Below are 27,265 nucleotides of genomic sequence, written 5' to 3' on the forward strand. Positions count from 1 at the left end.
CTCCAGTGATGAAATCTATATTTCAACAGTTCCAAACAACAACAGGACCAAATTTCCTTATAGTGCACCCATGATAGTAAGAGTTATTTCGTTTTCTCAGCCATGTGTGGTGGAGCATGGGTCAGGTTGGTGTATAATCTGTTAAGACTTGAGAAAGCCTGAGACTCCCAGCACATTCACTTGTGCTTGTTCCTCTTTAGCTTATAACCATTCTGGGTTCTTCATCTACCCCTGTAGTCTCATTCTTTATGTGGACTGTTCCTTCCCACTTTGTATGGTGATTGAACTCAACCGCAGGTATGAGGGAGGAGGATATCCATGTACCAGGGACCAGAACAGGCTGTTCAGGTGCCTGTTTTCACAGAGATATAAACAAGAATTTGTTTCCAATAAAATATCTGGTGCTTCACCTCCTAAGTTCTGTGGACTGTAACCTTCAAAGCCCTAATGTAGGTTGGTGCTTGTTTCTTGGAAGATGGAACAAGAAAGGTGTCCAGTAACTTGATCATAAATACTTACCACCACCCTCTTGACTATTTATCAGAATCTGCATCAGTTATTTTCAGTCTGCTTCAGCTCCTTCTGCCTCCAGTCTAAAGGAGTTTCTTGTGTACCTTCAATAAACTTGTGTAACTTACCGTTTGATTCCAGTCCTAAATCCACTCTTTACTTGAAGCACATGCCCTTTTTTTAAAGTTAATTTTTATTGTAGTATAGTTGCTTTACAATGTTGTGTTATTAATGTTGTGTAATTAATTTCTGCCAAGCAGCAAAGTGAATCAACCATCCAGATGCATGTTATCCCCTTTTTTGGATTTCCTCTCCATTTAGGTCACCACAGTGCATTAAGTAGAATTCCCTGAAGCACATGCCTTTTAATATTAACTGCAGCTAATGTTCAGATTCTTTCCCCAAACCTCTGAGGCACACAGTTATGTAAGCCTCATTTTATGGAAGCAGCTTATAGAGGTAAATTGAAAGTTTGTAAGAGATAAGGTTATAATGATAAACCTTTTTTAACCCAATTTTTTATCAACTCAAAGTACCTTTATATATGTAGATAGGTAGTTTGGTGCTTAAGACTAAATTAGTGCTACTGGAATTTGAATTCTAGCTCCCTGCCACTTTTTAGCCACTGATTGCTATAAAATGAGTACTAACATTGCTTTTTTAAAGTGTCTGTAAGGATTAAATCCAAATAAAACATCTGGAACAGTGTCTAGCATGAGATAAACTCATTGTTATTAATATTTTTATTTATTTATTTTATTTTTTATTTTTTTATTAATATTTTTAAATGCAAGGATGTTTTATTTGTATTCTGTGGGCCAAATGCTTAATTATGAGATGTATGGGGTTTTGCCAGAGAATTGGGCACAATATAGAAGGCATTTGCCTACCTCTGTGTTTTTTTTTTTTTTTTAAATCTACCCCTGTTTGTTTTTCTTGGTGTCAGGAGTGGGTGCCAAAAAGCTTCAAATTAACTCCTCTTTATCTGCAGAATTCGGGGGGTTCTGGAAGCGGGCATCACAGTTCAGTGTTGCCAGACACTTTCGGGTTGCTGCTTCACTCTTATCTAGGTTTGGCCCCCGCGCCCGTCCCCACGCCCCCACGCCCCCATCCCTCAACTTCCTGCGTGATCGGGGGAGGCAAAGGAACCTAGAGGCTTGGGCAATTCAAGCAAGGAACAGGGGAGGAGCTCGCTTATCCAAGTCCCCGCAAATGATGAAACTTTGTTTCGGAGGATTTGGCTCGGTTTTTCGCTGTCGCCCCCCAAAACGAAGGATCGCTAAACTACGTGCTCTGTGTGACATGGCGCATGCACTGTGGAAGTGATAGACGTGATTCCGGAAGCACTGTTCGAAGGCGCCAAGTTTCATAGCCACGAAGTTTGAATCTGCCTGGTGAACACACTGATAGGTGGGTACAGGGAGGGCGGGAATACGTCAGTTCCTACCGCCGCTGAGCCCGGGCTCTATAAAAGGGCTTGCGCTTGGCGTCCGTTACAGTTGCTCGGGACCTTGCGCACCATCCACTTGTCTGAGGAGAGCAACGATTGACCAGGCCAGAGGCTGCAGAAGCAGGTAGATGAACGGAGGGTACTGAAGCGAGAGCAAATGCTGAAACTTGTTGCGGTTGAGCAGACTAAATTAAAGTGAGGACCACCATAAGCCCTGGACACTGATTGTCCGTGAATCTTGAGACCGAGATTTTGGCAAAATATTTTGCCTGTTTGCACCTAATACTTTTGGAAGAAGGAATTTTTGTGCATGTTTTAGTGATATTAACTCCGCTAAAGATGGGGGATGGGCAAGCAGATATACCAGTTTGGGGCATAAGGAAATAGAGGCCTGGGAGGTGGCATGCAGCTGTAGCGGGGTGGAAGGCTGGCTGGCTGAAGGTTGGAGTATGGAGGTAGGGGCAGGTGGCGGCTGGGTAGGGGTGCATGTGCGTGCCTGGGGGTAGGGTGGGGGAGGGGTGGGGTAAGGTTGGGGAGGGAGGCAGGGGTGTCATGCCTGATCAGCTAGGGGTGAGAGGCAGGTGCGGGAGGGGGGGGGATGGAGGAGTCGAGTCCCGACTGGTGCAAGACTCACTGCGGGCGCTGGGAGGTGAGATGGGGGGAGGGATCTAGGCCCGTGGGTGAGAGGAGGTGGAAGTTGAGGCCTGATTGGTGCAAGGCTGGCTCCAGGCAGCAGCTGGAGAAGGGTCTAGGACTGTTTGTGTAAAGACCTCCTGGGGAGGAGAGGTAGAAACAAGTGGAGGGGGAAGTGTGCGTGAGATGAAGTGGAGGTGTTGAGGACTTATTGGTTAGACTGGAGGGAGGAAGAGTCTAGGCTTGATTGGTGCAAAGGTGGCAGGAGAGGGAGGGGGAGAGGAGGCTCTATGCGGAGTGTGATGTTAGAACATAGGGTTCAAGGCCTGATGAGTGCCTGATGAGGGAGAAGGTGAGAGTAGGAAGATGGAGGTGTGGGGGGAGGGTGACCTGATCCCTTGTGGGAGGAGGGGGTTGGGGAGTTTGTGAGTTGGATTGAGGTGTGCGGGGATGTGTGGCCTGGTCTGTGTAAGACTAGCTCTGAGCAGAAGTAGGGAGGTGGTGAAGGGTGGGTGGGGCGGGGTGTGAAAGCCTGAGGGAAGACTTTCTTGGGGTGTGAGGTGGAAGTAGGTGAAACGAAGATGTGGGGAGAGGGAAGAGAGGGTGGTGATGTGTGTGTGGGTTAGGAATACATTTAAGGATGAAAGAGCATTGGGCCAGGGACCAAGTAGTGCATGCTAAAGCCATATAACGGGGAGAAAATTGATCTGGAGGCTGATGAATGATTGCCCTCGCCTATTTCTGTAATAGGTGGCAGTTGAGGTGACAACATCAGGAGCCCCCATGTGCTTTGGACGTTCTGACTGACCTACAAAGAATCTTGGTGGGGCAAGGTGGGAGAATAGTCGACAATAAACAAATTTAAATACTTCTCATTTCATGGAGTGAAGTTTTGGTTTTCTCAAAGGTAAATGCAGAGTGTAGAAACATCTAATTGGTTTTGGTTTCTTAACAGACATGGACAAGCCCAAAGAAGGGGCTGGCAGTTTGAAGACCAAGGATGATAAATGGTGAGATTTGAAAAAATTGTTTTCTCTTAGTTTAGTCCTACTCTGTTGTCAAACCGATTTTCTCAAAAAATATACCTTTACAGTTGGGGGAACAAGGTCGTGAGGAAGCAGCGCGCGTTTTGCGGCCACCATTTCTTCCGCCTTCAGTCTTGATCTTTTGTAGAGCTTCCAACAGCGCTATGCTGGGACAGAGCATCCGGAGGTTCACAACCTTTGTGGTTCGTCGGAGCCACTACGAGGAGGGTCCAGGGAAGAATATACCATTTTCAGTGGAAAACAAGTGGAGGTTACTAGCTATGATGACTTTGTTCTTTGGGTCTGGATTTGCTGCACCTTTCTTTATAGTGAGACACCAACTGCTTAAAAAGTAACCCATGAGACAGATAGGAAGAGGAACATATTAAGAGGTGCAGTCTCTTAAAAGGATCAAACCCTTGAACTCAGCATCCTAGATATGTTTGTAAATAAACTTATGGCATAAATCCTTAAAAAAAAATACCTTTATGTATTTTAGAGTCTACAGAATGTATAATTGTCATAAAATGAGAATTGTGAAAAGAGATCTTAGAATCATGGGAGTCCAGCCTCCTATCCAATGCATGAAACCTCTATATAACAGCTCTTTTAGTGGCCAGGAGTATACAACTCCATGAAACAACTTAATGCATTGTTGAACATAATTTCTAGAAAGCTCGTCATTCTGATGACCATCAAGTCTGTCCTTTTGTTATTCGCACTCCATTGTTCTCAGTACTCCCCTCTGTAGGTGTATAGATGAAGTATTTTTCTTCTCCATGATAGGTGTTTTAAAATAGTTGTCTCATCTCTTAAGTCTTCATTCTCCTGAAAGGCTGCTCTCTTTTTCTCCTTTCCAGGTAAGATAAGCATACAGATAAGTGTATGGTGTGGAAGAAAGTAGAAACCATAGAATAGAGAGTCTAGAAATTGACCCAAATGCATATGAAAATTTAGTTCATGATAGAAAAAAAAGACATTTCAAATCAGTGGGGAAAAGATAGATACACTGACAAATAATTTGAAGTTAATTGGTTGACCATTTGGAAAACAGCAAGAATTGGATTCTTACCTCATCACTCCTTATAGCAAAATAAATTATACACATGGATAAAATACTTTAAAATTAGAAGTGAAATCATTAAAAATGCTAGAAAATACAGCTGGATTTTATAGTAATTTTGAAGTGAGGAATGTCTTTCTAAATTTAATATCTTAACAAAAACATAAAAATGAACAAGAAACTGAAAAAATATTTGTATTACTTATAATAAAAGACCATCTTCCTTAGTCTAAAAAGAAAAAAGTAACAATTAGGGAGTTCTCTGGTGGCCTAGTGGTTAGGATTCTAGGCTTTCACTCTGGTGGCCTTGGTTTATTCCCTGACTGGGGAACTGAAATCTCACAAGCCACGTAGCCTGGCCAAAAAATAAATGAATAAAAGCAACAATTAAAAGGTGAATGAAGAGAAAATGGGCAAAAGTTTTAGAAGGTAGTTCTAGGAGGAAAAAATACAAATGGCCTATAGACATTAAAATTTATTCAAATTTTAATTTTATTATTTAAAGGAAGAATTTTAAACAAGTTACCATTTTTCATGTATCAGATTAGCAAAGATTTAAAAAATTTTGATAATACCCAGTGTTGGCAAATCCGTAGGGAAATTTCATGCAGTCATGGTGGGACTGTAAATTGGTACAACCTTTTTGGAGTGCAGTCTGGCAATATGAAAATTTTAAATGTCCATGTCTTTTGAGCCAGTAATTCGACTACAAGGACTTTTTCTTTCTTTTTAAAAACAAGTCATTGTATCTTTTTGTAGTTCACTCTTAACTTTCTCTTGACTCCTTCCCCCTACTTCTCCCATGTCCCTTCTCCTTGTAACTCCTGCTCATTGGATCACATACAAACATACATAGATTGTTTTGGTCTTTGTTCAGTTCTGTGGATGAAGGATGTATGATTAATTGCTAGTGCATTGAGAAATACATACAAGGATGTTTACTGCAGCATTGTTTGTAATAACACAAATTTGGAAGGAGTTTATATATCCTTCTGTTTTTTTGAGTTTATATATCTTAAGGGTGTACTTGAAATAAATTATGGATCATCCAAAAAAAATGATAAGAGCTTTATATGCTGATAGTAGAAGTACTAAGATCTATAAAGTCAAAAACTAAGCTGCAGAATAATTCATAAAGCATAATATTTATAAGAAAAAAAGTTTTGTGCACTTGACTTGTAGGGGTATGTGCTTATGCTTGAGAATTCTCTAAAAGAATGAGAAACATTTATCTCTGGGAAGTAGGACTCTTGGAAGAACAGGGACAAAGTGTTCCTCTACTCCTCTTTTCAGTGTATTTTAGCAGTCACAAAACTGTCTGGTAAACATTTTTTCTTGATAGCCATTAAAATGGGGAGGATTAATAAAAGAATGCAGCAAACAAACATTTGGAAACATATCTTAAGAAGTAATAGAAATGCTAATTTAAAATTACTTACTGCTTAAATTAGCAAATTTTAAATATTTAATCTTATTATAGTAATATTCCTGACACTGTAAACTAGTACGACCCTTTGGAAACAAATAAGGAAATATACCTAGAGCTATAAAATTGGTCCTACTTTAGACCGAGTAATTTGACTTCTGGAACTCAATCCTAGAAAAATCCAATTTATGAAAGTAATTAAATGCACAAAGATGCTAGTTGTGGCATTCAACTAAAGAATCAAAGTAATGTGTGTGTGTGTGTGTGTGTGATCAAAAATGCACAAGGTAAAGTCCCAGCTCTCTCCATGACCCTCAGTCACATGCCCCAAATAGGGAATTCCCAGGGCACTTGGTTGGCTGGACAGCACCCTGCCAGGCTCTCCACCTGCCCTCGCTGCAAGTTAGGACCATTATGTCTCAGTATCTGGGGACTGTATTTTCATTAATGCAGGTGATATTGTTAGTTGTTTGTTTATTTTTGCTTTAGGCTGACTGTACTTTGGGCTGTCTCATAGATGGGCATATATGTGTAATTTTTTTTATTTGGGAAAATTTTTTTTATTGATAAATCATTGAAACAGTATTGCATAGATATTTTAAAAGGCCCCCCCTTTAAAAATTTATTTATTTTTAATTGAAGAATAGTTACAATATTGTGTTGGTTTTTGCAATACATCAGCATGAATCAGCCATAGGTATACATATGTCCCCTCCCTCTTGAGCCTCCCACCCTTCTAGGTTGTCACAGAGCCTCAGTTTGAGTACCCTGAGTCACACAGCAAATTCCCACTGGCTATCTATTTTATATTTGTTAGTGTATATGTCCCACCCTCTCCTTCCTACCCCTCTCCCGTGTCCATGAGTCTGTTCTCTATGTCTGCGTCTCCATTGCTGCCCTGCACATAGGTTCATCAATACTGTTTTTCTTGATTCCATATATATGTGTTAATATATGATAATTTTTCTCCTTCTGACTTACTTCACTCTATATAATCGGCTATAGGTTCATCCACCTCATTAGCACTGACTGAAATGTGATCTATTTTATGGCTGAGTAATATTCCATTGTATATACTTATCACAGCTTCTTTTTTTTTCCATTTATTTTTATTAGTTGGAGGCTAATTACAATATTGTAGTGGTTTTTGTCATACATTGACAAGAGTCAGCCAAAAATATGGAACGCTTCACGAATTTGCATGTCATCCTTCCGCAGGGGCCATGCTAATCTTCTCTGTATCATTCCAATTTTAGTATATGTGCTGCTGAAGGGAGCCCTTATCACAGCTTCTTAATCCATTCATCCGTCAATGGACATCTAGGTTGCTTCCATGTCCTAGCTATTGTAAATAGTGCTACAATGAACACTGAAGTACATGTGTCTTTTTCAATTTTGGTTTCCTCAGGGTATATGCCTAGTAGTGGGATTGCTGGGTCATATGGTGATTTTATTCCTAGTTTTTTTATGGAATCTCCATACTGTTTTCCATAGTGGCTGTATCAATTTACATTCCCACCAACAGTGCAAGAGGATTCCCTTTTCTCCATGCCCTCTCCAGCATTTATTGTTTGTAGATTTTTTGATGATGGCCATTCTGACCTGTGTGAGGTGATATCTCATTGTAGTTTTAATTTGTATTTCTCATGATGTTGAGCATCTTTTTGTGTGTTTACTAGCCATCTGTATGTCTTCTTTGGAGAAATGTCAGTTTAGGTCTTTTCCCCACTTTTTCCCCCCACTTTTTGATTGGATTGTTTGTTTTTGTTATTGAGTTGCATAAGCTTCTTGTATATTTTGGAAATTAATCCTTTGTTATTTCATTTGCTATTATTTTCTTCTATTCTAAGGGTTGAGTTTTCATGTATATAATTAAATTTTTAAGTGGAAAAAATATTACTTAATGAGATCTAATAGACAAAAAATCCTTTAAAAATCAGATTCAATGGGGATGTGGGTGGGAGGGAGGAAAATAATGAAAGGGATCCTTGGAACCACTTTTTGAGATTCATTCATTTATTCAGCAAATATTTATTGAGTACTGACATTGTACTTAACAGTATGAAACAGACACACTTCGAGATCTGTGTACAGGTTACTGTCTGAAATGGGAGATAGATGCATATAAATAGGCAACAAACAGTATAGTGTGATAAATGCCGTGAAGTACATGACCCTATAGGATCTTGTTTAATTTTCATAGTAGCCCTCTGAGATAAATGGTTCTTTTACAACTGAGGCCCAGGTTTGATTTACAGAAATCTAGGTGAGCGGTAATGATGGTTTAGAGTAGGGTGGTTATAGTGAAGTTGGAGAGATTTGGATAAGTATAGAATATATTATTGCTCAGTTCAGAGACTTTCCCCACATCTTAACATTTCTGAGGCTGGGATGCTTCATACATTTGATAGCATGTCATCATTTGGTAGTGTTTTTTCCTTTCTTAGAGGTACATATAATAATGTATTAGATTAGATGAAATACACTCTAGAAGTAGAGCCAACAGGTCTTGCTGATGGATTGGACATGAGAGGTAAGAGAGAGCAAAATCAAGGATGACTCCTAAATTTTTTGGTTGCGTTACTGGTTGGATGGTAGTGCCATTGACTGAGATGAGTAAGACTGTAAAGGAACAGAATGAAAAGAAAAAATAAAAAATCTGTGTTGGCTATGTCACACTTTAAATACTTAGTAAATATCCAAGATGTCACATAGGTAGAGTTCAGTGGAGAGTTCAAGGCTAGAAATACAAGATTGGAGGACATGGGGTCTAGGGATAGTAGGATGAATGACCCAGGAGAGAGGAGTCAGTCCTGCAGCACAGCATGGAAGATGGCAGGAAGCAATTCCTTGAGAAGGCTGCAGGGGAGAGATCCAAGGAATAAGGGAGGGTATGGCCTTAGATAGTGGAGGGGACATTGCATTCCTTGTTAAGGCAGAGTCGGTTATAGTTACAGACAGGTCAGTAGATTTGTTGGTGGGAGGATGAGGGTGTTCCTGCATGATTGCCTCTTATTTTCCCAGTGATTTATGGGACAAGGTCGTTGAGGAGGTTTTGGCAGTCTGACGGCAGCAATGCTACTGAGATACATAATACAAGGAGTGGGGTACTGGTTTTCACTGAGCAATCAAAGCCTAATTCATACTCTCTGGTGCTCACTGAGTAGTTTTTTGTTTTTTTTTTTTAAGCGCAAGATTCCTTGTTTTGTTATGACTACCACACAATAAGCATGCAGAAATCCCATATTGTAAAAATCGCCCTGTTAGACTCATTTTAAAATAATTGGATCAGAAAAGCGAATGGGTCACCTAGTGGGCTGGCTATTATAGATGCTAAATAAATGGCTGAATCAATGAATGAATGAACCATAGATGTACCCATCCTATTTAATTATTCCATATTTATTGTTTCAGAAATTACCAGTAGAATACAGGCCCATGTTAAAAATGAACAATACAGAAACATCTAAAGTAAAAAGTGAAAGTCCATCTCACGTGTACACACCCTCCCATTCTTTTGAAGTAATAATTATTAATAACTTGATTCTTTTATATCTTTTTCTGTAGTTATAGGAAAGCATAATCTATATGGTTTATGGCTTCAGTTTTAAAGGGAAGACCTTCTCTGGGTACTTAAAAGTTTTCAAGGGCTTTTATTTGATATATCTTCAAAGCCTTCTAATATGATTTCTTAGTCCTTCCATGGTAGAGTTCTGGGTAAGCCAGATGGCTTTTCTTAGGTGCATATATTTTCTAATATAGTGACATGAGTCTTGAAACGCTTTCTAGGGACTTGTACGCCTGGTCATAAATTTTACTTGAAAAGGGTACTACATTCTACTTTTTTGACCACATATTTCTTCCTTAGTGCTGTCCTTAAACCTTTTTACTTTTCCTGTTGGTTACCTGCCAACCCAGAATTCGATGTTTTCTCTTTGGGGATTAGAGTGGAACTCTGTTGTATAACTTTTTGTGTCCTGTTTCTGATCCCCGATTCCTTTTGTTTGACCTCTAAAGAAAATGCGTGTGTGTGTGTGTGTGTGTAACACAGCAGTGTGTGAAAAGATAGATGACGTATGAATCACATTTTAGTTTATATGTAGTGATATATATTGATAATAGATTTCATATAACCAAAGTCATGTTTTGACCCATACCTAGGAAACCAAGAGATTTCATTCTTGATTGAACAAAAATGACTTGAAGCCTACTATTGAATAAGTCTAGTGTACAATGACCAATAAATGAATAAAAAACTTAATCAAGGGAGTGAGCCAACATGTGTGTTTAAAAGGTATATAATCAGTCCAGTAATCAATCTCAAGGCCAAAATAAAAGTCTACAAGAAGTGGTTAAGGCTGATTTTTATATGTAAAACCTTATAAATATTTTGTAAAACCTAATAAATATGTAAAGCAATATAAATATATGTTAACCCTTAGAGCTATGATGCCCAATTTCTTCAGCACTTTACTTTCCTCTGTTAGCTGTATGTCACAATAGTTCATGATAAGATTACCCATGAGTAGGTCCTAGAATTGGAACCTGGCTCCAGTATGGCTTTTCTGAGCTGGATTTTGAGACTCTCTGAATCATCATGAGTGGCTAATTTAGGGGATGTTCAGTCACTTGCTATCTGGTGAGCTAAAGGACCCCCAGCTGGAATGTGCTTTGGTGTCACCTCAGATAGTCCAGTTGTCCCTCAGTATCTGGGGTGGGGTGGGGATTGCTTCCAGGATTCCTCTTGGATACCAAAATGCTTGGATGCTTAAGTATATGATGTATGCACATCCTCCCATACACTTTAAATCATCTCTAGATAACTTATAATACCTACTGTGATGTAAATGCTACGTAAATAATTGCCATCACGTAGCATATTCAAGTTTTGCTTTTTGGAACTTGCTGGCGTATTTTTTTCTGAGTGTTTTCTGTCTGAGGTTGATTGAATCAGCAGATGTGGAACCCTTCAATACAGAGGGCTGACTGTAATGTGAAGCTTGAACAACCAGCCAAGCAGCCTGCTGCTAGCTGGGGTAGAACGAGTGCTAGGGCCTCTGGCAAATTGTGAGGCAGGGAAGCAACGGACCCAATGCCGTGGTTCACCACAGGGAGCAGTTGCAGGTTTGAAATCACCCTCTGTTTTCTCCCCCAAGAAATGCACTTCAGCATTTGTGCATTTACTCAGATAGCAATCCCGATCAGTAGATCCTCTTCAAGCAGCAAAGCCCCAAAAGTGTCCCCCTTGTTCTTTTGCCCTTTTGATTTTTAACTGTAATCTCTGTATCCTCAAATCCTTTTCCCTGTGGTCCCTTTCTTGGAATTTACTTTCATATCTTTATTTTTATTTTTAACTTTATTTTTTACTTTTTGGCCATACCTCATAGCATGTGGGCTTAGTTCCCCAACCAGGATTTGAACTTGCTCCCTGTGCATTGGAATGTGTAGTCTTAACCACTGGACCACCAGGGAAGTCCTCGTATCTTTAAATAGAAATATACCACTGGACAGAAAACAGGCTTCTCACTGATAGCTAATGATACTCAACTAACATTTTTCCCCTGACTTTGTGCAGTAGAGCACACAGCAGCTTTGAGCAACTTGTGGCTTCTAATTTTTCTTCTCCTCCACTATTGTGATCTTCATTTCATAAGCTCTTAAAGCCTTTTGACGTTTCAGAAACTCAGATTGATGGTTCTTTTCATATGAGATTTTTGACATTTGGTTGCTAATATTGTTAGTAGCTTTCCTTTAAAACAGAACGTATTTTATTTTGCAGTTCCGTTATTACTGTGGACTCAGGCAGTGATGAAGATCTTGACTGCTGTAAGTAGAGTCTCCTCAAAGCAGTAATTTACAATCTAAAGCTGTAATTTAAATCTAAAGTAATTTAGCCATGTCTTCGTAGAGATGACTGAAATGTGATTTTGGACATTGTTCTAGCTTTGTTTCCTCTAGGGCTGTCTAGATTGGTGAAACTAAGTTTATTTCCCTACTGTGAGGAGCAGAGGATGTCCTCTGTGCTTCTTTTCTAATTTGCTTCCTGTCCTTTTTTTCATTATAGATCTCCTTACTTTTATCTCCTCTCTGTCTCTCATGGGAGATGACTTAAGAGTCCACCATAAATTTTAACCAAGTCTAATTTATGGACTTTGGTTTTAGGGAGTTGAAGACATAGGTAATCAGATTTGACGATGCTTCACATGCTTTCTAATGCCCTCTTTCTTTCTCTGATTCAGTTATAACTGGAGTGAAAGTGAAGAAGGAGAACATCAGGTGGGTAGGAGAATTGGTGAAAGTTGACTTGTTTAAAGGAATAATGTTTGGGTAAGATGATTTCAGAATAAACATCACATTTTCTCTCTGAATCCTATGTTCAGGGTTATAATGGGTGTTGGAACCCTCACAACTGGGTTCAAAATACTAGACTCCTTATCACTAATTGGTCATTTTCTTTCTTTATAATGTCTCTTTGAACCATCCCTTAACTTCTAGTCTCCACTACTAAAGACTAAGGCCTTTAATCAGTTTTTACCCTTGTATTCATGCAAGAGCTTCTTAAGTGGGCTCCTTACCCTGATTTATTCCTCCTCTGATCCAGTCTGTATTCCACTTCCAGATTAATCTCCTGAGACACTGCTTTGATCATATTAATTTTCTATTCAAATTGTCTATCTAAGGGAAATCAAATAGGTAAGCCTAGGAGTTAAAGTCCTATGTGAATTGGCCATAATCTGTCAGCATTATCTACTACTTTTCCTATTTAGGAGTCCTCTGCTACACTTAAGGGGTGTTGCCCAGGTGCCAAACTGTAGGAGGTGCTAAATTTACTGGAATGAATCTGAAATAACTGGTTTCCATATCAGCTCCTTGAATCCTGTAGGAATGTGAATTGGTCATTTCTGTTTCCCACACTAAGACGAAATAATGCTGTCAAGTGGGAAAATGTTTTTCTGGCTAGTTCTGATTTATCTCTGTTGATTATTTTTGCAGCATGCAAGCCACCAAGCCTGACACCAATGTGTGAAGTCAGCAGTTGCAATCAGCTGAAATTCTAGAACTGAATAATGCATTGTATAAAGCTATCTATTGGAAATGATCGGTTTTGTTATTTATATTTTTGAAGTTAGGTCTATTGAGGTATGGTTTACATACAGAAAAACTCACCCTTTTTAGGTATACAGTTTGATGAGTTTTGACAAACGTATATGGTATGTATATGGACTAGGTACTGTAACCATCACCACAAAGATGCAGAATTTCCATCATTGCCATTTACATTTTAAATGGTATGTCATAAATCCTTAGAAATATTCTGATTTTCAATATTATATGCTATAGAGCCCTTGATTGAAAATAAATTTAAGAATATTCAGTTGGTTTCTTCCTGTCTCCACCAGATAGATGTTGAACAAATATGTAAAGAAAATCCATTTCGAGGTGTCTTCCTGGAGTGCCCACAGATCTTGGTCCAGTTCCGGGGCCTTCTCTCTGTGGGATACTGTCGGAAGGGTGGATTTGGGGAAGAAGGTGATGTGTTCAGTTTTGGGTATGCTGAGATTGAGGGGCCTACAGGCAGGGCTGATATTAAAAACATTTAACAACCAAGAGATACAGACAGGGATTAGTCAGGATGGCTGCCTGACTGGTTCAAACAGACACCACCAGTAAACAGTTGGTGAGGCTGTACTTGTGTAGACTGACTAAAAATTAACCCTATGCATAGGACATCCAGGTAGGAGATTGGCACTATGGAGCCAGAAGTCAGAAGCAAAGTTGGGCTGGTGGATAGATAATATTTACCCAATCCTTAGGAATTGATTGGCTTGGCATGAAAGGGATGTGGATAAAAACCTGGGGACGAACAAGGAAGGGAAATGAGTGAGAAGGAGTGGGCAAACAGGTGAGAAGAGAACCAAAATCAAATAGTGTCCCAGGAATCAAGAAAAGAATTTTAAGGATGGAATGAATGGTCAACAAGAGAGCAAAGTTCTGTAAACTTGGCAGATTAAAAGTGGTGAATATGAAGGAAATGGATGAATAGATTTGTGTCTGTAACAGGGGCAGACAAGTTTTCTAGCTGCGTTTTAAGTAGTTTTCTCTCTCATCATAAAGGTATATCACACTTACACACTGTGTAGGAAATAAAGGTGGTGCATTTCAGCCTTCTGGAACATCTGACCCAAATACCTGGGACAGCTGAGAATGACAGTCCCAGAGGTGTACCGACAACACCCGCATCCTGGGTGTCACAGGGATATTGCTCACTTAAGTGGTGCTGGCTTTGGGCTGCAAAGAGAAGCACCCGGAAGAAACCTCCCCGCCAAGGCTGCCTCTCTGCATCTGTGGTAGGGGGATCTCAACGTGGATAAAGAGAAATGGCAATTAACTAGACTTTTCCTTAATCATTTTCCCCTTACACCAAAACCATTTTAACACATACCCTCTGACAGCTCACTTCAACTCTCAATACTAGACAGATTCCTCCCTTTGAAAGGATTCAGACTGATGGAAAGGTTTGGTAGGAAGGTAGGAAAGATGGAAAATCAAGAACAATGATTGAGTAGTCCAGAGGAGGGGAACAGTTACTTTGGGAAACCAACAAAATCATTTCAAAGTGATTTTGCTCGCTGGAGAAAAGTATAATAGAAAATGTCATGAAAAGAAGAATGTTGCTTTCATGCTTTTGTTTTTCTCTGTCTGGTCACTCAGCTACGTGGTGATTGACTCAGGCTCTGATGATGACTGCCTCCCCGAGAAAAAGAGACCTAAGATACATGACAAAAGTAGCAAAGGCAAGTATACTACGAACTTAGAGAAAGAGCTGTGTGGTGCAGCCTCACCACGCACAGTCATCTCAGGATGAGAGTCGGCAAACATTCTGTTTTGAATCATTTCGTAGTGAGTGCCACTGTTTTTCCTTCGTATGTGCGGGATGTGGATATGGCTGGGTCCCCTGCACTCCCTGGTTAATTTCCTAACAGAGCAGCAGCTGTTCCTGCTGCCATAGAACCCAGACATCACCCTCTGTAGAGTTCTTACCCATTATGTTGCAGGAGCAGAGGAAGTTAGGAACTCACCTTGAGCAGCATGAAGGTTGCCCTGCTCTTCTGCCTTCTACTTTTCATCCCTCTCTGTGTGTGGATGACAGGGAGGAGGAAGGGACTCATTCTTTCCAGCCTGGTGGAGATTAGGACGTGTGAGGCTTACAGGCTAGCTGGCAGTGACTTCTCAGGGGTACGCTTGTTTTTCTCTGTCTAGCTGTTTGTCTTTGCCTACCTTCTTTATATTTTCTAGAGTCCTGTTTTTCTTAGTGTGTATTTGGCATAACCGATCCTTGCCTCTTTGAATGCAGAGGCCCTCATCACCTTTCAGGAGGTGTGGAGTTTTACTTGCAATTCAGAACCTGTTCAGTGGGTTTGAGACATAGGAAGACTAGGAGCTTCTTAAACCTTTGGGATAGTATTTTACTGATCTCCGTTTGCTTAGGACCTGACATAGGGCAAGAGACACAGGCACCTGCTTAAAGTACTGACACCCTTAAAAATACTGGCTGCTACTTTGGTAACTACCCCCCGAGATAGCATTGGCCAGATTCTGCTAGTTAACCTGGGATATCAGAGCAGGGAAGTGATAGGTGGCTTGGAACCCTCATCTCCTACTGTTTCATCACCTGTCCCATCTGATTTCTTTTTTCCCCTTCTCTCTAGTTCTGGGTGGATTGCCTGAGCAGGGCAGAGGTCCAGGTGCAGAGTAGCGGGTGTAACATGACAAGCTTCTGCAATGTACACAGAGCCCCAGGGGAAGTAGCTTTAGAGTAGGGGCCTGAATGACAAAGCCAAAGTCAGTTGCTGACTCCTTTAATCAGAAGATCCATAAATCTGGTTGATTTACAATATTGTGTCAGTTTCAGGTGTGTTAGTTTCATAGCAAAGTGTTTAGGTTGCACACACACACATATATTCCTTTTTTCTATTATTTTCCATTTTAGTTTATTACAAGACATTGAATATAGTTCCCTGTGCTATACAGTAGGTCTTTGATGGTTATCCATTTTACACATCGTAGTGTGTATACATTAATCCCAAACTCCTAATTTAGCTTTCCTCCCTTGCCCACCTCTTTCCACTTTTGTAACCAGAAGTTTGTTTTCTAGGTCTGTGAGTGTTTTTGTTTTATAAATTTGTTCATTTTTGTCCCTACTTGTTAGAATTGAAGTTGTATGTGGGAAATCTTTAAATCTTCTAGGAAGGATGACTTTTTTCCCATAGGAACACCCACTGCTTTTTCTTTCCTTACTGCATATCTGCAGTTTTTTTTTAAGTTCTTTGATAATTAATTTAAATCATAGATGAAACTCAAAATATATTATCCCAAATATGGAATTTTAGGATAAAGAGTTTTTGCACCATAAATACATTTTTATAACTTGTTTGTGCTGTGATTTATATTTTTTACATCCAGAATCATAGAAATCTAGATGCTGAACTCTGAGCAGAACGCAGACAGCTTGTGTTTTAGGCATGCTGCCCCTTGTTTCCAGATGAAGGGATGGGTCCTCCATGAGGCTGGGGACAATCCCAGTGTTCCCAGGGCCTCTTGGCGCTGGCATCAGAACTTATCTCCTCATTTTCACATCAGTGGTTCTGAGAGCTTTGGACTTATTGGACTAGTTTAAGAAAGAAATTTGGGGGGATAACAAAGGATTGCAAATTTTTAGTTTGTCTAATGATGGAAATAAACTCCAACTATCATCTGTCATCATAATTTCATAAAATAAAGAGCACCAAAAGTTTAATGACGACATAATCTCAAAGTACACTCCTTTAAGTTATAGAAACCAGGCTTGATTCGCAGGGAGAACCCACTTTATTATTCTCATTTCTTTTTTTGTTTTGCTTTGGCCCAGTGAAAACATAACAAGTTTCAGACCTGTGGGAACCCCTGAGCACCTCCGTGGTGCTACTCAGAGAATGTGATTTGAAAATTGACTGGGTTTGAATTGCCATTTTAACTGTCACTGTTCTCAGTAAAATAAAGTAGCAGAGGGAAAACAGTCTAATAAAATAACTGATTCTTAACTGTGATTCATTATACCACAGTTCCTGGCTTGTTTAATTTGTGCTCAATAATCTGAAGTTGAGGGGGGATGTGAGGGTGGGGGGGTATGTTTATACATTATTGTGTTTTGAATTTCAGATGAGAGTAAGAAACTGTCTGACACTAATAAGCAGCTGACCAATGAGTCTCCAATACTTATCACTGATGATGATGATGATGATGATTTGGAGAACCCTGTGATGAAAGATGATTCGTGTGATCAGGACAAAATTGTCAAAAAAGAGGAAAAAGATGATGAGTTTACTGTTACCCAGCACAAGTTATCTTCTGTAGCTGGTAAGCAGAATCTTCTGAAGAATCGCCGCCAGCTGCCAACTGATGATCGTAAAGCTAAACCAGAGATTTTAGATACAAAGTTGTCAACTAATGGAAAGCCTATACCTGTGGTGGAACAACCAAGGAAAAGGAAATATAAAACCAAAAACATAACTGTGCCACCTGGTAAGCCAATCAAACCAAGTATGTCTGTCCCACTGACTAAGCCTAGTGCAACAAGTGTGCCAGCCAGGTTCGCTGTGCTCTTTCCCCCAGATATGTCTGTCTTCTAGAGTCTGTCTTGCTTACTAACCCTCTGCCGTGTTTCAGCAGCTCTCTAGTGGCCAAGGGTGGCAGCCATCACAGTGAAAAGGCTCTTTCTGAGGAGGGGGACGGATGGCCTTGTTGTCCTCATGCTCCCCGGCCTAATTGCTACTTTGCTGTAGGAAGCTATAAGTCTGAGGTGCTGCTCCCTCCCAGGTTCCCAAAGTTCCCAGACTTCATCAGTAGTAAGAGAACTTACATAAGTGTGTTAAGTATCTTTCTGAATCTGTCCCCCTAGTCGATGGTGAGCCTTCTTTTCTTTTTTCTTAGCTGCACCATGCAGCATCTGGGGTCTTGGTTCTCTGACCAGGGATCAAACCCATGCCCTCTGCAGTGGAAGCACAGAGTCTTAACCACTGGACCACCAGAGACGTCCCGATAGTGAGCCTCTTGGTGAGAGGGTTCTCACTCATCTTTTAGTCTGTCCCAAAGTCTAGCCTGGTAGTTGACATGTAATAGATGTTTAATAACTTTTTTAGATAAATGAACGAAGGGCACTACCTCCTAAATACATGAATTTCTAGCTAGTTCAGTTTAGTCGCTCAGTCGTGTCCGACTCTTTGTGACCCTGTGGACTGCAGCTTGCCAGGCTTCCCTGTCCGTCACCAACTCCCGGAGCCTACTCAAACTCATGTCCATCACGTCGGTGATGCCATCCAACCATCTCATCCTCTGTCGTCCCCTTCTCCTGCCTTCAGTCTTTCCCAGCATCAGGGTCTTTGCCAATGAGTCACTTCCTCACGTCAGGTGGCCAAAGTAGTGGAGCTTCAGCATCAGTCCTTCCAATGAATATTCAGGACTGATTTCCTTTAGGATTGACTGGTTGTATCTCCTTGCAGTCCAAGGGACTTTCAAGAGTCTTCTCCAACACCACAGTTCAAAAGCACCAATTCTTTGGTCCTCAGCTTTGTTTATAGTCCAACTCTCACATCCATACATGGCTACTGGAAAAACCATAGCTTTGACTAGACAGACCTTTGTTGGCAAAGTAATGTCTCGCTTTTTAGTATGTTGTCTAGGTTGGTCATAGCTTTTCCTCCAAGGAGCAGGCATCTTAATTTCATGGCTACAGTCACCATCTGCAGTGATTTTGGAGCCTAAAAAAATAGTCTGTCACTGTTTCCATTGTTTCCCCATCTATTTGCCATGAAGTGATGGGACTGGATGCCATGATCTTAGTTTTCTGAATGTTGAGTTTTAAGCCAACTTTTTCACTCTCCTCTTTCACCTTCATCAAGTGGCTCTTTAGTTCTTCTTCACTTTGTGCCATAAGGGTGGTGTCATCAGCATATCTGAGGTTATTGATATTTCTCCTGGCAGTCTTGATTCCAGCTTGTGCTTCATCCAGCCTGGCATTTCTCATGATGTACTCTGCATATAAGTTAAATAAGCAGGGTGACAATATACAGCCTTCACGTACTCCTTGCCTGATTTGGAACCAGTTTGTTGTTCCATGTCCAGTTCTAACTGTTGCTTCTTGACCTGCATGAAGATTTCTCAGAAGGCAGTTCAAGTGGTCTGGTATTCCCATCTCTTTAAGAATTTTCCACTGATATATGAATTTCTAGTTAGAGCAACTAGCAGTGTGGGTACTAGACAAAGGAGAGAAAATTTGACTTGGCATACTGGATAAAGGTGCTGCCTAGGATGGGAACCACCCTTCTCAAAGCAAGTGTGTGAGCTATGCTACACCATTTCTTATACTGCTTGTGCCTCCGTTGCCCCCACAATCTAACCTTTTATGGTATATTCATGTAGCTTCATAATAGTCCTCAGTGCCTAGGATAGAATCCTGCCCCACTTACTCTTCCTGCAGCTCTGTGACTCATGTAGGTAAAACCTTTCATGCCAACTAATAGAGCAGGATGCATGCTTCAGAGAGAAGCTTTTGGTTTATCCTTTTTAGTTTTTATCAACACTAAAATGTTACTCTGGGCTTGTCTGTGGGGGCCTCTCTCCTGGGTTTATCTTCCTGTTAGTTGCCAGTTGGTACCAATTTTCAGGGTATGGATGAACTATTTATCTTTTCAGCTGTTAAAGAACGAAAGAAGCGTAAGCCTTCAAAGAAGAAATCCAAGACAGTGAAATTTGAAAAATCCAAGCGTGGGTATGTACTGCTCATGGTCAGTGGCTCAGGAATTGACTGCACAGTTGTCACATGTGAAGCCATTCACTGGTCACGTGGGAGGGCCTTTGAGGGGGTGAAGAGGTCTGGTGGGCAGCATGGGACAAGTTTTATATCCCTGAATTGGGAGGATAGACTCAGCAGCAGGAGGAAGGTGGGGAGAGGAGGAACCTCTGTGCCCCCTTCTTCTCTCTCCCTAGCAGAGCTGGTGTGGGCGCTCCACATAGAACCTACCAGTTCTGGGCAGACTGGAGCTTTTGCCCCCACAGCAGCTCTGGCCTCTGAGATTTCCTTTGTCTTTAAATTCAGGTTGTTTAAATGATGTATAGCCAAACAAGATCCTTTTTTTCAGGCTAGATATAGCCCTATGGCCATCAGTTTTCACAGAACTAAAAGCAAAGGCAATAGGAATGGTGAGAAAGCAGAATGAATGTGTTCCCATCCATTGGAATTGGGGGGAGGCAGTCAAGATTATCTTCCAGGGTTTCAGATGAACCCTTACTCTTTAAAAAATTTTTTTTAAATTGAAGTGTAGTTGATTTACAGTATCATCTCAGTTTCAGCTATACAGCATAGCAATTCAGTGTGTGTGTGTGTGTGTGTGTGTGTGTGTGTGTATTTTCAGATTCTTTCCCCTTAGATGTTATTACATAATATTGAGTATAGTTCCCTGAGTTGTATAGTAGATCCTTGTTGATTATCTATTTTATATGAACCCTTATTCTTACTACCTATATATTCTTGCTAGTTTTTATATCTTAAATGTTAGGGTGAAAGGGATTGCTTGTAGTCCATTTATATTTATTAAGCTATATATTACATATATATTGATACTGGTATTATATTGTTATATATTATATTGGTAGTGAAAACAGCAGGTCATTTAGACCAAAGACATGTTAATGCTCGAAGGAAGCAAAAAAAATTAATGCATTTCCTCACTTAGATTCCAGGAACTTCACTTTTTCTCTTAAAAATGTGATAGAGTGAACATACTTTTTTTTTTAATTTGCCTTCAGGAATAATGTATACTTCCATCTGAATTGTGTTACAAAAGAAGGAGTATATTTGAAGGACTGTATGTTTCTTTTTTTACCTGTATTTTAGGGCAATAAATGCATCTTAAGGGGAGAAGAAAAATGATATGTCAGGCGTGAGGGCAACAGAGAAACTGGATTTGAGTAGAGAGGCCGTCTGTTTCTGCATTTCTCTTCAGTTTGGCCTGCCCTTTCTTAGATGGGCCCCCTTTTAGCAAAGCTTCTTCTCTGGATTCTTAGATCCATATTTAAGCTGATTTGCTTCTAGGGACATGTGTCTTGGGTAGGTCCCAGGTTGCTTTGCTACAGAATGTGACGAATGAAGGAAGAAGCTACTCCTTTGTGTCGTTGTCCTTTGCCTCATCCAAAGAAGGCTGGCCTGTTTAGACTTTTCACTGTTGCCTTGCTGCTTCCTGTTTCAGTCTGTAGGCTTCCTGTTCTCAGCATTGTTCCTGTGGAGGCTGCTGGCTGGTCTTGGTGTCTGATGTATTCGTCCGGGGTCTTGTTGGTTCCTCTGATGTGGAGATGCTCAGCCTGCAGTAGAGCGGCATCACCACTGAAGTGAAGGCTTGCTAAGTCACAAGCTGCTTGACATGAGCACAGACACATGCAAGGGTCATGCTCTCTGCTGAGGTCTGTAGAGGGTTTAGGTTTTTATCTGCCACCTTTTCTGATGCAAATTAGCTTTCAGAGCTAAATAGTTGGAGGCAAAAATGTTAGCCACCAATATCAGGTTTTGGGGTGAAAGATCCCTACTTTAGCTGCCTTTGTCTTGTCTGGTACTTTTCCCCCACCTGCAACCCGGGCACCTCTCATAGGGTTTTATTTTGTGACTTAAGGGGTAACAAGTGTCTTGGCAAAATCTCCGTTTCAGGAGTTCTATTAAGTCAGAAACACTTCGCTATGTTTGCTAGTGGTTTATCTTTTCAGCTCTGTGGGCTGATCTCTTTGGATTTGTGGATTGTCCAAGCCAAGATTAAAATGCTTCAGTTTAAATAAATAGTTATTACAAGTGTGTTTTTTTATGGGCTCTGCACTATTCTTTTTTTTGCACTATTCTTTGTGCATTTGAATTATGCCTTGAAAGATGAGACAGCAATAGTGGTCTAATGGAAAGACCATGAGATTTGGGTCAGTATATTCAGTGTCTCTGAACTTTGGGTAAGTCATTTAACTTCTGAACTTTTGTTTTGTCATGTGCCAAGTGGAAATGGTAAGAATAGTAGTAGCTTCTTTGGAGGATGGTGTGAGGATTAAATATTATGATGTAAAAAAGAAATTCTTGGCAAATGATGAAGTGCTCCACAGAGGGTGGGTCTCCAGAGAAGTGGAGGTGTGACCATTCTAAGCCGTGGACAAATAGGTTTTGCCAAGGTATGAATGAACTATGCGAAATGTCAGTCCATGTCCTGGGAACATTTAAGTTGCTCACTTTGGCCAGAGTGGAAATGGTAGCTAGAGATAGAGGTTGGAACCAGGTTGACCTGGGCCTTAAATGTTAGGCCACACAGAGAGGGACATCACTGGAACATGGCCTGGGAAAATTAGTCTGAAGGTGTATGTATGTGGTTGGATTAGAAGAAAAAGAGCCTGTAGGTAAGGAACACAGTGGGATGTTGTAGTAGCAAGGCATAGAGAAGAGGACAGGAACTTGACCTAGGGTGATGACAACAGGGTGGAAAGGAGAGGCTGGCTGGAAGAGATGATGTGAAGCAGATAGTGATCTGTCTTTGTGCCTATGGGGTGAAGGAGAAAATGGATTTTAAAATGTCTCAGGTTTTCAGCCTGTTGTAACAGAAGTTGGACAATTAAACACATGAAGCTGGAGACATACTCAGGTTAGTTGGTTGGAAATTTGCACTGGGCAGTTGTAAACTCAGAACTAGATCTTAGGAGAGAGGTGGAGACAGCAGATCCAGGTATGGGATCGCTCCTGTTGGGGTTGGAACCATGGGCTTCACATCTCAGACAGTGTGCGGGGAGTGAAGAGGAAAAGGCTATAAATGGAACCTTATGGAGATGCCCTCGTAGCAGGAGCTGGAAGGAAGAGAGACCAGTGAGTCTTCTAAGTCTCTCTTGACGTGACCTGTATATATGCATTTCTTCTATTGATTTCTTTTGCTCTATAAAACTCGGCTGAATTTACTTTTATAGGAATTCTCAGTGCAAAATACCTGGATGTTTCTTTCATGGCCTTGAAAACTTAAAGCAGTATTCTGGAAAGAACTACAAACAAAATAAGGATGAACTGATTCAGAAAATCTACAGTCTGCTTAACAGCTCTGTCTTTGATCAAAAGGTAGAGTCAATGAATAAGCACCTATTGAACACTTGCTGTATGCCCAGCTCTCTTGGGTGCTGGGAGGTGTGCAGATGTACTAACTGTATATTTCCTGCCCTTGAGAAGTGTGAGTTTAGATGGGGAGGGGAGACGAGACATGCATATGTGAAAGAAACAGAATGTTTTGTGGGTTATTGTATATGATCCAGACTGTTACTACCACAGGCGATCAGCAGAGGGAGAAATCACTGAGAGCCTGAGCAGATGGGAAGTAGGATTGCCTGGAGGGATTGAGACTTGTTTTGGGTCTTGAAGGATGGTAAGGGGAGAGAACAGCAGTGGTTGGGGAGATGACAAGTGTTGAGGCTTGACTATCTGGAAGAGAGGGTCTGTGTTAAGGATACTAGGAAAGAGCTATGGGACCTTGGGCAAATTACTGAACCTCTGTTTGCTCATCTGTAAAGTGGGGGCAGTAGTAGTGTACCTCCTGCCTACTACACAGAATTACTGTTTAGGCCTGGTAAGTGAATCCCCCTGAAGTACCTAGAACAGGGCATATGATATGGTGAGCAATACATGTTAGCTGCTGTAGGCCTGGTTAATAGAGGGTCTTGGGAATCAGGTTGGGGGAACTTAAATTGAAATCAGTAGGCAACACTGCCCAGGAATATGATATAACATGGAGTGGCTGCTGAAAGAAATGGTTTTGTCAGTAGCATGGGGGTGTGGACTGGATCAGAGAGAATCTGGAGGCAGAGAGACCTGTGGTCATTAGGTTTTTCAGACTTTATTTCTCTGGTGACAAAACTTTCTGTATGGAAAGTTCTTAGTTCTTTCTAAAGGTTCCCCAACCTTTGGAGCCCTTCCTGATGACAATGGTGTTACATCAGATGACTCTGTTGAGTGGAACCTTAAGTATTCTGAGTTGCATTTTTAGTCATGCCTCATAGCTCTCATGCATGGTCTCTGTCTGCTAGCCCAGCAGAAGTGTTCTTCTTTCCTTGGCTGCCTCTGACTTTTTGTCTCCATGCAAGGGAGCAGAGATTCTGCATTCATATTCTTGCAACAATCTTGTCTTTACCTGGGCTTCACTTTACATTTTATTCTCCCCAGAATGTTAGATTTGCAAAGCTCTTGAGTTGATATTTTCTGGTCTGCTTAGAACTGCTTTTTGATTTGTTCTTGTTTGCTTTTTGTTCTCAGATGCCGGAGAAAATTGAGATTGGCTGGAGTAAAAAGATGCTGAGAAGTGCTGGCTTATGCACCACTGGCAAGCTTCGATACCCTAAGAGACAGCGTTATGCTAAGATTCAGATTTCTCTGAAAGTCTGCGACTCTGCAGGTGATGGTGGGAGTAGGGTAGCTCCTCTGCCGTGCTTCCTTCCCACACCTGAAGGATTACTCTTGGGTGATGGTGTTCTCTGGCCACCTGTATCACAGTGTTCCCTATCACTCCTGTGTGGACAGGTCTACTGTGTGTTGCTTAGAGGACATTATTATTGGATGTCTCACCAAACTGAGAGTCTAGTTTGTCCATATTTCTGCCGGGCCTAACTTACTTTCTGCGGCTCCCCGTTGCAGGTGGCACTATCTCCATTCTCTCAGTAACAAGTTCAAGGGTCCCTATATCTAGCCTATCACTGGATGTTCATAATGACTCTCCTATTGTCATTCCTTCTGTGTCTTTGCCTTTGCCCAGCTGTGGATCCTTATCACCTCATTTTTCTCCCTGCTCTGTGTGATTTCCTGATAGGAAACCTCAGGCTTGCCAGTGCCTGGAGTATGGCTTACGAGGCCATTGTACTTTGCCCCCATCCATTGGCCAATGTTGTCTCTCACTACTCCACCTGTGCTTTAGCCAGCCTTTCTTCACGCTGGCTTTGATAATAGACTGCACACTTTCCTCATCCCAACCTTGGCTCACTTTTCCCACCACATCTAGAAAGGCCTTGATAATTTTGCCAATCCAGCCAATTGTTAATTGCCTGGCTTTTCCATGGAGCTTCTCCTGACCAAACCCCATTGATGTTCTTGGAGGGTGGCGACTGGGTCTCAGCTAGATATATTTGTAGCAGTGTCCCACAAAAAGAGCACACTGGAGCTTTTCTGAAAGCACTTGTTCACCTGAGGCTTTCTGCCATTAACAAAATTGGGTTGAAGTAGGTTGAAATTTTACTTTCAGAATCCTGGGGAGATAACGCTTCTTCCTGCCCACATATGCTTATGGGTCTGGCCGGGTGGAGAGTCTAGGGGTGGTTGGGTAACAGACCAGGGGTAATTGGTTTAAGGCTCAGGATTTCTTTCCATTCCTTTTCTAAGACCGACTCCGAGACACTTTGATCCATGAGGTATGCCATGCAGCCTCCTGGCTGCTCGATGGCATCCGTGATTCTCATGGTGACATGTGGAGGTATTATGCCCGAAAATCGAATATGGTGCACCCGGAGTTGCCCAAGGTCACCCGTTGCCATAACTACAAGATTAACTACAAGATTTATTACGAGTGTACTCAGTGCAAATCCAGGTAAGACCCTTCTCCTTAGACTTTTTTCCAATTATGTTTTTACTCTGGCCTCCACATGGCTCTTCAGGAAGTACATGGCTATCTGACTTGAGGAGTAAAACTTCTCTACACCTTTCTGTGTCTTCTTTCTCCATTCGCTTCTGCTTTGAGCTGGCCTGACCACAGCCCCTTCCTGGTGTCCCACTTTCTGAGATTCCACAGAAAACGTCTGGCTTTGGACCCAAGGCCAGCAGCTCTGAGAAGATGTGGAGGTCCAATAACTGATTCCTTTGCTGTGTGGTGTCTCTTTCCTCCTTAGGGTCGGGCGCTACAGCAGATCATTGGATACCACCCGCTTCATCTGTGCCAAGTGCAAAGGCTCTCTGGTCTTGTTGCCACTAACTCGGAAGGATGGAACCCCCATTCAGCCCCATGTGAGGCCATTTGCCAAATATGTACAGGAGAATTACAGAAAAGTCAAGAAGGAGACAGAAGGGATAAGTCATGGGGATGTGATGAGAAAGCTCAGCAAGGATTTTATTGCCAAAAAACAAAGTCAGGGTCTTTGAGGTTATCTGAGAATGTATCTGTGTGAGATGAGTCATCTTTGGCTTCATCTGTTAGTAAGGAGTTTTAGAAAGATATATTTGATGCTATGAAGCTATGAATATTAGAATTTAAATTCTTTGAAAAAAGCTTCCTGTTGTTAATGATGATTGTCCTTCACCAAGGGTTCTGTTGCTAACCATTTTGTGCTGATACTCAAAAGTCCTTTGGATCTACCTTGGGTCTTACTTATGTACTATTCTTAACATGTAGAGCAAAATGCAAACTTGTAGAACAAAATGCAAAACATGTAGAATGGAATGCAAACATGTAGAACAAAATGCAAAACATGGAGAACAAAATGTGAACATGTAGAACAAAATGCAAAAGAGAAATGAGTTTTTGAGAGTGGCAGGTTGAGAGAAGGAGAAAGATGCTGCAAAGAGAACATGTTTTAAAGGCAGTACTTCAAAACCAAGGCTTATGTCTGATGGAACCTGTTACACCTACATAGAAATAAGAGAAATGTGCTTCACGAATTGAGTTGCTTTTGATATTGTATGAAGTCATCTGAGCCAATGTATTTGTTTATAAAATAAAAAAGAAGCCACATAAGCAATGTGATTGTTCATAGAATAAAAATAAAGTGTTTTCTGCAGTTCACTTGTTGGCAGAGTCTGTTCATTGACAACCCATGTCCAGAGCAGACCAAACCCTTGGGTCTTTTGTCCAAGACCCCTGATTTCATAAGCTTTCGAGGATGTGTCTGGAAGAACAGCCTCCACTTGGGGTTTCTCTTGGATTTTTGTGACTTCCCCTAAGCACTTAAACAACCTCCCCACTTTGGGGAGGTGTCTAGAATATAGACTGGAATCAATGTTTTACTTGTTTGTTATTTCTGCCAAAACATTACCAGGAGGTTAGTGACTTAACACAAATGTATTATCTTCCATCTCAAGACGTCAG

At 41.1% G+C, this 27,265-nt stretch overlaps 2 protein-coding genes and 1 non-coding gene across 8 annotated transcripts; 2 read left to right on the forward strand and 1 right to left on the reverse strand.

Moving 5' to 3' along the window:
- The first annotated feature begins 83 nt into the window (after positions 1 to 83).
- GCNA (germ cell nuclear acidic peptidase) lies at positions 84 to 26,962 on the forward strand. 6 transcript variants are annotated; one of them, XM_043458248.1, is made up of 13 exons: positions 84 to 1,920; positions 2,010 to 2,084; positions 3,344 to 3,426; positions 3,549 to 3,603; positions 11,887 to 11,933; positions 12,347 to 12,434; positions 14,820 to 14,902; positions 17,307 to 17,669; positions 19,839 to 19,914; positions 23,124 to 23,268; positions 24,454 to 24,592; positions 25,570 to 25,774; positions 26,073 to 26,962. In XM_043458248.1, the coding sequence occupies exons 4-13, from the start codon at positions 3,551 to 3,553 to the stop codon at positions 26,320 to 26,322; spliced, it is 1,449 nt and encodes a 482-aa protein (XP_043314183.1). In that variant the 5' UTR covers positions 84 to 1,920; positions 2,010 to 2,084; positions 3,344 to 3,426; positions 3,549 to 3,550; the 3' UTR covers positions 26,323 to 26,962. The 6 variants fall into 6 exon arrangements, with proteins under 6 accessions (XP_043314183.1, XP_043314181.1, XP_043314186.1 ...); XM_043458246.1 differs by lacking the exon at positions 3,344 to 3,426; XM_043458251.1 differs by lacking the exon at positions 3,344 to 3,426 and having other exon boundaries at positions 12,347 to 12,383.
- On the forward strand, positions 3,697 to 4,099 carry LOC122434662 (cytochrome c oxidase subunit 7C, mitochondrial-like). The gene has a single exon (XM_043458291.1). The coding sequence runs from the start codon at positions 3,783 to 3,785 to the stop codon at positions 3,972 to 3,974; it is 192 nt and encodes a 63-aa protein (XP_043314226.1). The 5' UTR covers positions 3,697 to 3,782; the 3' UTR covers positions 3,975 to 4,099.
- LOC122436095 lies at positions 7,281 to 7,387 on the reverse strand. The gene has a single exon (XR_006267866.1). It is a non-coding gene; the product is annotated as a U6 spliceosomal RNA (small nuclear RNA).
- Positions 26,963 to 27,265: the final 303 nt, after the last annotated feature.

This window comes from Cervus canadensis, chromosome X (assembly GCF_019320065.1).
Source record: "Cervus canadensis isolate Bull #8, Minnesota chromosome X, ASM1932006v1, whole genome shotgun sequence".
Lineage (NCBI taxonomy): Eukaryota > Metazoa > Chordata > Mammalia > Artiodactyla > Cervidae > Cervus > Cervus canadensis.